The 9,568-nt window shown below is 58.8% G+C and overlaps 1 protein-coding gene across 2 annotated transcripts in view; it reads left to right on the top strand.

Moving 5' to 3' along the window:
* The first annotated feature begins 356 nt into the window (after nucleotides 1-356).
* LOC103104789 (acyloxyacyl hydrolase-like) overlaps nucleotides 357-9,568 on the top strand; it is a 59,143-nt gene continuing 49,931 nt past the window's right edge. The window contains exons 1-2 of one of the 2 annotated variants that reach the window (XM_056804103.1): nucleotides 357-513; nucleotides 5,805-5,944. In XM_056804103.1, the coding sequence (XP_056660081.1) occupies nucleotides 5,818-5,944 (127 nt within the window). In that variant the 5' untranslated portion in view covers nucleotides 357-513; nucleotides 5,805-5,817. Of the gene's footprint in view, nucleotides 514-5,155; nucleotides 5,338-5,804; nucleotides 5,945-9,568 lie in introns of those variants that run through there. The other variant, XM_056804104.1, reaches the window with a different exon arrangement.

Raw genomic sequence — 9,568 nt, 5'->3', positions numbered from 1 at the left:
GAACAGGACGTCGTGGCTAATATTTGCCCAGAGCTTTACCGCCATCCTGCTCTGTGGCTTGGAGAGGTAGACCCGCGGTCCTCCTCCCTTTTTCAGAAGAAGAGACTGCGGCTCAGGGAGGGCCACTGACTCGTTCAAGGTCACCGTGAGCGGCTGAAGCGGGGCTTGAATGGAGGCTTCTTTGCTACAGGCCCAACATCCTATCCACGCATCTCCTGCCTCTTCAAAGCCACGTGGAGAGCCCTTGGCCTTAGAGGACTTCACTCTCCCCCTGTGCCTAGGCAGGGGCTGGCCTCGGGGCCTCCCAAAGGCATTGTGAGCATCACAATGGAATGGAATGGCAGCGCCAAGGCTCCTCCTCCGCAGAGCCCTGTCCTGAGCTCTGGGGATACAGAGACAACAGGGAGGCAGTCCGGCTGTCGTGGAGCTCCGCCTCTAACCCGGACATGGCGCAGGCGGCGGGGCTCGCCTTCATGGCCCGCGGGGAGGCCCAGCGCTCCGTAGGCTCCCGAGGTCAGTGCAGCAGGGCAGATGGGGGGGAGGGGGCCTGGCCGCGGGGGAGGGGGCGTGCCGCCAAGGCCCCCCTGGTCTCGCTCGCTTCCTGAGGGTGCAGAGCATCCCTCCTCCCGCCCCCTCCTCCCCTCTTCGCCAAGGCCCCAGCACGTGCCACTTCGTCAGGCTCTTCCCAGAGGCTGTGAGGGGCAACGAGAAGAGGGATGGACAGACGGACAGGCGGGCGGGGCTAAACTCCTCATAGGAGCGTTTCCCACAAGGCCACGTCATCCGGCCTCGAGTCAGGCAAAAGCTCCGGGCTCCATCCGTGCCTCCCGGTCCTCCTCCGGGCCCCTTCCGGCTCCAGAGGGGACGCGGTGCCCATCCCCAGCAGCCTCCCCTCTGGGCTGAGACATTTGAGTCAGAGCCCCTTGTTGAAGGGGAGGAGACCGAGGCCGGCAGAGCATCAGCCCAGAGCCTCTGCTTTGCCTCCTGTAAAATGGGCCCATAGTAACCGCAGAGCCCACCTTCCAGGCTAGAGGGAGGGAAAGCGTCAGTCTATAGTGCTCGCTTTGGTCCTTGCTTGGGCTGACACCCCACTGCTCTTCCCCACAAACTCCTCAATGTCTTCACTGGGTTCCAGTCAGCAGAGCTCCGGGAGTCCCCGGGGCCAAGGCCAAGGCCAAGGTCACCAGAGTTCCCCAGATTAAAAGTCCCAGCTGGGGACACACTTCCCCGTTCCCAGCCTTGCCCCATGGCCCGACCTCCCTGAGCACAATCATGAGTCACCAGTGCGGAAGGCCCCAAGAGCTTGAGAAATGCCAGCTGCCCTGCCAAGCAGGAACCCTGAGCTGGCACAAACCTGATGAGGAGGGCTCCCAGGCAGCCCACACAGGAGAGAGCACAGGCAGGGCTTGTGGGAAAGGCAGAGGAAGCAAAAGAGGAGAGAAGTTTCTAATCAGGGGATTTCATCTTTAACCATGCATCCTTCTGTCCTCCTGCCCCCATCCCTCCCTCCTTCCTTCCTTCCCTCCCTCCTTCCTTCCTTCCTTCCTTCCCTCCTTCCCTCCCTCCCTCCTTCCTTCCTTCTGTGACAAGGAAATCACTTTAAAAGACTGATATATATTAATTTAAGGTCGCCAAGGAATTCAGCTATGTAATTCCTAAATGAAAACTCAAGTCAGCAGTCAACCTTTTATGGAGTTTAATTACAAACAGGAGGAAGAAAGGTATTAGAGATAGAGAGAGAGAGAGGGAGAGAGAAAGGGGAGAGAAGGGAATAGGGCTTAAATACCCCTTCTGTTTAGGCTGGGCCAAAAGGCCCAAGCCCTTAGATAGCTGGGGCAAAGAAAGGAGATCAGTCCCTATTACTCACATGACCAAAATGGAGAAACAGTCTCAGGGGCCTCTACCTCCAGCTTCCTTCAGAGCAACCTTCTCAGAGCACCTCTCCAACCACTCAGAGCCAAAATTCTCCAACCAACCTCCTCTCCAAACAACCCCCTCCTCAGTCCTCAGACCCCTCTATCTTTAAGGAAACCATCCAAGTTCCCTCCCCTCAGTTCTCACATCTACCAATCACTGTCCATCATTTTCCCTGTGCCAATGGTGGCTCTACCTTAACCCAGGACCGCCCAGAGGTCTGTGGCTTTGCACATGTCTGTTGAAGGTCATATTCTCAAATAATTAAATCTTGATCCTTTGCTGCAGCCCTTCCTAAATCCTGTTAGGACTGAGTAGGGTGGAGATTGTATTTTCCAAGACCTGGTTCTGTCATTCCAAGTACCTCCATTGTATCAATTCTAAAATCAATCATGACTCAAAGAAATTCCTGTTCTATGCTTAAGCATAGGTCAAAGTCCTTTCCATTGTTCAGCAAAAGGTTTCTGTCCTAAAGTAATTTTAAGAAGGGAGGAGGAGGAACCTCCCTTGCCAATGGGGTTCACATTCCAATAGAGTTCCCACTATCAATAGGAAATTTTTCAAGTATGAAATTTCCCAATGGTGAAATTTCCAACATTTATAAGTCTAAGAAATTTTAAGGTTTACACTTCCCTCCTTCCCTCCTTCCTTCCCTCCCTCCCTCCTTCCTTCCTTCCCTCCTTCCTTCCCTCCCTCCCTCCTTCCTTCCCTCCGTCCTTCCTTCCTTCCTTCCCTCCTTCCTTCCCTCCTTCCCTCCTTCCTTCCTTCCTTCCTTCCTTCCTTCCTTCCCTCCTTCCTTCCCTCCTTCCTTCCTTCCTTCCTTCCTTCCTTCCTTCCTTCCTTCCTTCCTTCCTTCCTTCCTTCCTTCCTTCCTTCCTTCCTTCCTTCCTTCCTTCCTTCCTTCCTTCCTTCCTTCCTTTCTTCCTTCCTTCCTTCCTTCCTTCCTTCCCTCCCTCTTTCCTTCCTTCCTTCCCTCCCTCTTTCCTTCCTTCCTTCCTTCCTTCCTTCCTTCCTTCCTTCCTTCCTTCCTTCCTTCCTTCCTTCCTTCCTTCCTTCCTTCCTTCCTTCCTTCCTTCCTTCCTTTCTTCCTTCCTTCCTTCCTTCCTTCCTTCCTTCCTTCCTTCCTTCCCTCCTTCCTTCCCTCCTTCCCTCCTTCCTTCCCTCCCTCCCTCCTTCCTTCCCTCCCTCCTTCCTTCCTTCCTTCCCTCCTTCCTTCCTTCTTTCCCTGAGGATGGTCAGCATCAAAGTGGGGAACAACAGCTTTTCAGGGCCCTAAAGAGCACCTCCTACAGCCCAGATAGAAAAGGGTGTCTTGGGCCCTGGTTCTCTCAGTGACAGAGAAGGGATAAAGCTGTCAAAGGAGCAGTCCCAGGCCCAGGAGACTACAGAGTGTCCTAGAAAAGCTCCGTAGCTCCCCTGTTCCTATAAGCACCAGGTAGCTGCTCAGATGTTGTCCCAGGAGGGCTGCACATCCTCCCCTTCCTTCTCCCCATTTGGCCAGGTCCCCTAGAAAGGAAAAGAAATGCCTCACACATAGAAGCCCTTTGATAATTGCTGTTGACTGGAATCCAAGACCTTGGACAAGCCACTTCTTCTGCCTCAGTTTACTCATTTGTAAAACAAGACAGTTGAACAGGATGGTTGTCAAGATCTGTGATTCTGTGGGTTGAACTGAAGCCAGCCCCAGAGACAGGGGAAGAGCAGTCTCCCAGGGACTTGCCTTTGGCGGGAGTGGGGACAGGCAGGTGAGGATAGAAGAGCTGGAGGTTCTGCCATCCCTCCGCCTCCCCAGTGATGTCAGACCTCTTTGGGCACAGAGCCCCAAGCACTGGCCCTGGCGTCAGGGACTCTAATGTAAAGTAGGAAGGCCCTGTGGAAAGAGCCCGTGGGCCCTCCAGTTAGAAGATTCAAGTTCAAATCCCGCTTCCAAGCCTCCCCAGCGCTGTCACTTCTGGGAGCCGCACTGGATCGCCACTGAGGTCCCTGCCAGCTCCAGGGATGCTCCTTTCAGCCTTCCCTGAACCTCAGCTTAGCTTCTCCCCAATGAAATGAAATGAAGAGGCTGGAGTATGAGAGCCTCTGAGGTGCCGGGGTCAGGCTAAGGGACTCTGGTGCCCAGGGAACCCAAGAAGGCCTGCTGGACCTCATTAGTGACAGTGCCTGCCCGCAGGGCAGGGCTCTCATCCTCAGGGGCTTCAGTGGGGTTGGCCTGGCTCCAAGTGGAAAGATAAGGTGGTTCAGTGGATAGAGCCCTGGTCTGGGGATTAAAGGATGTTACACGTGGCCAGGCTCTGCTCCTGACTCCCTGGGAGACTCTGGGAAAGCCACTGAGCCTCTGTGCCTCAGTTTCCTGAGGGAGTGAACTGGCCCCTTCTAGCCCCAGTCTGTGACCCCACAAAGTCTGACCTCCCCAGGGAGCTCATTCAAAGGCAAACTTCCTGGTTTGTGTCACACTAGTCTGTTCCAGACCAAGCCCCAAGATCTGTGTAAAGTGACGCTTACTGTTGGCCCACACTGCCCTTCAGCGTCCTCTTACAGGCTTTCCTGCCCTCTAAGGACCAAGGGAGAGAGAGCCTTCAGGATCCAACGGACCCAGCACCAGTCCTGGGGTCCTGCCAGCCTTGGCTCCCAGGCTGGCCTGAGCAGCTGTGCCTGTCTCTCTCTGTCCTCTCAGCTCTCCCCACTCCTTTGTGTGTCTCCCTCTCTGTCTCTGTCCCTCTTTCTGTGTCTCCGTCTCTGTCTTGGTATCTCTCCTCTGCTTCCTCTATCCAGAAAGCAGTCTGCTTAGCCCCAGCGAGCTCTGTGGACCCTCTGTGGATCTCTGCAGCCACTTGGGGCGGGCCGAGGGAGCCGGCCCTCTGGGGCCAGTCCTTTGCCCTCACACACACGCACACACACGCACTCGCACACACACGCTCACACACACACACACACACACACACACGCACACACAGGATGGGGCCCCCAAGAGCTGAGCCCACTCAGAGAATGTCTCCATCTGCCCGGTGGCCTCCCCCTTGCTCAAAGGGAAGAAGCCCCTTGAGGGTCCCGGGCCAGGCAGTGGGGGCCAGCTCCACCTGCACCCTCAAAGCCTCCCTTCCCAACAAGAGCTCAGAGAGGGTGCTGGGGGCAGGGGAGCTCCCCAGCCATTGGCTGTGGAGGCAGCAAACCTCAAAGCTGAATGTCACACCCCCAAAGAGGAAGTTGAGACCGAGCCACTGCTCAGAAGGCTGCTGGGAGGGAGGAGAGTGGGGAGGCTGGGCTCAACTTGTTTTGCAAGACAGGAAAAGCGGGTGCCTAGCTGGACCCCCCGAGCTCCCCCGGAAGGCCCCAGGCTCCAGCCCTCAGCACTCGCTGCTTTGGAGCTCTGACAGGCCCCTGTCACGACCAGCCGGCCAGGCTCTCCCCACAGCGGGAAACAAGGTGCTGGCTTGTCTCCAGGGAGAAAATGGGTCTTTGGGGGGCCTCTTCTTCCTTGGAGACTCAACGGCGTTGTGTGATTTCGTGTGCATGGATGTATTCCCATGTGTGTGTCTGTGTCCATGGATGCGTTCCCATGTGCATGTCAGTGTACATGGATTGTTCCCGTGTGTATGTTTGTGTACATGGATGTGTTCCCATGTACATGTCAGTGTACATGGATGTATTTCCCGTGTGTGTTCGTGTCCATGTATGTGTTCCCATGTGTATGTTTGTGTACATGGATGTATTCCCGTGTACATGGATTATTCCCATGTGTATGTTTATGTACATGTATGTGTTCCCGTGTACACGTCAGTGTACATGGATGTATTCCCGTGTGTGTTTGTGTGCATGGATGAGTGCCGGGGGGTGCCCTGCCTCCCGGAGCCCCCAGGGAACTGAGAAGTGTGGCTGCTTTGGGTCCACAGCTCCTGTCTTGGAATGAAGACCGCCTGGCCGATCCTCTCGGTGGCTTCCCTCCTCTTCCTCCTCTCTCCTCCCAGCTCCTCCTCTTCGGCTCCCAGGAACCCGGCCGGCTCTCTCCTCTCGGATGGACAGGCGTGCATAGGTAGGACATGGGCTGAGGGCGGGGGCCTTGTCGTGGGCCTGCAAACCCCCAACAAAAGCTGCTGCCCCCCCCCACTCCTTTCACGCCTGCAGGCGCCAGAGGCTTAGCACAAGAGTCCTGGAGTGTGTGGCCAAGTGGGCACAGAGTGCTAGCCGGGTGCCCCGGGGAACAGCAGGGGATCATGGACAGAGCTGAGAGGGCCTTGGGGTCAGAGCATCACGCCCCATCCCCCATCCTCCCTTCATTTACTGAAAAGGAAACGGAGGTCCAGAGAGGTTGAGAGTCCCCATTGGGTAACGGAGTCAACAAGTCCTGGGTTCAGATCCTGCCTCTCAGCCATACAAATGACCCAGACGAACCCTGGACCCCAGCTGAAGCACTTCAGACCCTGAGGCTTGCCACACGGCACCCTGGCGCCAGCTAATTTTTCCTGATGGTCACTGGATGGACTCTGCCTGCTGACCTGGCCAGGCTCCTCTCTTAGCCTGCTCTTCCTTAACACCCACCTGCCACCTTATTATCATGACTGTGGATCCTAGGCAGGAGAGAGCTAAGGGCTAGGCAATAGGGACACATGACTTGCCCAGGGCCACTCAGACAGGAAGTGTCTGAGGCCAGATTTGAACCCAGGACCTCCCTTCTCCAGGTCTGACTCCCAATACACTGAGCCAGCCAGCTGCCCCTCCAGCCTTTTAAAGATGAATTTTATGGGCTCAGGGTCATGTTGGGTTGTTTACGATGCTTCGTGACGGGTCTCCATGCTGGGTCCGTGCTTGGCACCCAGGACACTGATGGGGAGACGAGGAGGAGGGTCTTGGCCTGGGGCTCCTGGGCCATTGGGTGGCTCACCTGGGCTAACCTTACCGAGCAGACCGAGCCGGTGCTGTCCTTCGGGATCTGTGTCGAGTCTGGACTGGATCGTGCCAAGGGGGCGCCCCCAGCCCAGCCCTCCCCAACCTCGCGCCTCTCTCCCATGGGCCCGGGTTGCCTCCGGAGTTCCCCTTGCAGACGCCGAAGCCCTCCCGGAAGTCATCCTCCTTGGCCGGCTGGCGAACGGGCATCTTCTGCGGCCAGCCTGGCTCCCTTGACTGAGTAGGGGAGATGCTCAGCCAGCTTTTCCCTCTGGCCTCTGACGAGGCCACAGACCGAGAATAAGGCTTTGGGGTTTACTGGGTGACCCCCATTCAAGGCAGCGGGAGAGTCGGTCAGAGGGAGTGGTGGGGAGAGGCCGTGTGCTCCAGGGGTTAGAGACCTGCTCTGGCTTCGAATCCTGCCTCAGACCTTTTAACGCTGCGAACCTCGGGGACTTCTGCACAAGGAGGCTGCTCCCTGCCTCGCTGAGCTCCCGTGAAGACCGGAGGGCTGAGCAGACACTATTCGGCCAACCACAACATGCAGAGGGAAAGGAGGGAAAGCTGCAGAATGATCTGCAAGAAGCCAGCCTTGGAGGGAGAGATATGAGAAGACTCTCCCCCTCTGCCCCTCGGCAAAGGTCTTGGAGTCAATCCTGAGTGTTGGTTCCAAGGTAGAAGAGCAGGCAGGGCTGGGCCGTGGGGACTGAGTGACTTGCCCAGGGTCACCCAGCCAGGGAGCGTCTGAAGCTGGATTTGAACCCAGGCCTTGCTGATTCGTGCTCCCCCCACCTCGGTGCCTCAAGCACTGGGAGGCCAAATTCCAAGAGATGCAGGTCCCGGAGCAGAAGGCTTCTCTTCAGCCTGCGCAGCTTGCTGGCCTCCCTGCCTGCATCTCCTTCCTGTAGAGCCAAACCCTCTTCTGAGGATGCCCCAAAGCTCCGGTGGGTTATCCTAATAATGTCTGGCGACCGAAGGGGTCCTCGAGGAGTTCTCGTCTCTGGGCCGCCACCTGCTGGCCAAGGGAGAGGGGCTGCACAGGGCTGCACAGGGCCCCCGGAGCCTCCCCTGGCGCCTCCCCCGGCGCCTCCCCCCGGCTCCTCCCCTGGCGCTTCCCCTGGCTCCTCCCCCGGCGCCTCCCCCCGGCTCCTCCCCTGGCGCTTCCCCTGGCTCCTCCCCCGGCGCCTCCCCCTGGCTCCTCCCTCGGCTCCTCCCCCCGGCGCCTCCCCCTGGCTCCTCCCTCGGCTCCTCCCCTGGCTCCTCCCCTGGCACCTCCCTTGGCTCCTCCCCCGGCGCCTCCCCCTGGCGCTGACAGTGTCCAAGATCAAAGGAGCATCGCAGGCCAGCCATGGACCTCGTGGCTTCTCCTCCTCCCTAGGAGGCCGCTCTTGTTTCCGGGCAGACACCCACAGGTGCTCCTGCACCCAGACCCAAACGGCTTTGGCTAGGATGGGAGGGTCCCACCGGAAGGGCCCCCCGACGGCCGCCTCGCCACTGCCTCTCCCCAGGCCCCCCGCGGAGATTCCCAGCTCGCCAAGCTCCTCACTTGCTTGTCCTCCGAGCCCGGGTCCGAGGAGGGTCCAGCCCTGGGGACAGTCGTCCCCTGACCAAGGCAAAGGAGGGTTGGAGCTCTGATGTCACCGGAGCTTTCCCGGGCCTGCGCTCCGTTTACCTCCCTAAGGACGCTCCGGTGATGGAGGTGCTGAGGAGCCTGCCGAGCTCCCCGTGCGCTGCTAGAGCTTTGGGAGAAAAGTCCACGCTGGCTCTCCCCAAATGGCAAGACAAAACTCAGAGGTACAGAAAGCGCACGCGAGCGCCTGGTCCCACCCATCAGGAGCAGAAGGCAGCTGGGGTGCAGTGGTTAGAGCCCTGTGCCTGAAGGCACCAAGACCTGAGTTCAAATTCAGCCTCAGACCTAAGTCGCCTCTATGTTCCTGAGCTAGCATTAGCCTCTGCGGGCCTCCACTTCCCCCACTGTCAAATAAGGAAAACCCCAAGACTCCCTCTGGGGCTGGTGGGGAGGATGAAGAGAGGACTTGGGTAAAGCCCTTGGCAGCCCCGGGGCTCCGTCACTGTTCCGGGCCACAGAAACGCTGTGCAGTCTGGGAGAATCCTGGCGACGTGCCTGGCATGTGGGACGGGGGCTGCTTGGGTTTGGGGGAGCTGGTGGCGCTGCGGGGAGCCCCCACACCGTGACCTCTGGCCTCCTGCCAGCCCCGCCCTTCGGTGCCCAATGAGGCCCTGGGCCAGCTCGCTGCAGACCACGCTGGCACATGGGCCGCCCATTCCTCATCGCGGGTCCGACTGGGCCCCTCTCGGGAGCTCCTGCCGCCAGGCGCTGGCGGAGGGAGCCTCGGAGACCTTGGCCTGAGTCTTAGGACAGAGCTGGATGGACCCGGCCGGCGCAGGCCGCCACACATCTATTGGGGTGACCATCAGAGCCAGGGGACCCGGGAACAAGAGGCCGGCGCAGCCGCCCCCTTGGCTGGAGCCACAAGCCGGGCACTCGCGGGAGAACTCTGGGCGGGGAGCCCGAGGGCCTGCCTCCCGCCTGGAGAGGGAGAGGAGGAGCCCTTCAGCCAGAGAGGAGGAGGCCCCGGGCCGCTCCAGCGGCTCCAAAGTCAAGGGGTGTGCACGGAGGCTTTGGGAGCTAGAAGGAGGACTTCCTGGCAGAAGAGACCTTGGGGAGACGGGGGTGACACCCCCAGCTATGGAAATGGAGGAGAACCGAGAGTCCAGCCGCAAGAGGCAGGAGCCCCAGCCTGGGCTTTCC

Source organism: Monodelphis domestica, chromosome 7 (assembly GCF_027887165.1).
Source record: "Monodelphis domestica isolate mMonDom1 chromosome 7, mMonDom1.pri, whole genome shotgun sequence".
In the NCBI taxonomy this organism is placed as follows: Eukaryota; Metazoa; Chordata; class Mammalia; order Didelphimorphia; family Didelphidae; genus Monodelphis; species Monodelphis domestica.
This window is presented reverse-complemented; position numbering and strand designations above follow the sequence as displayed.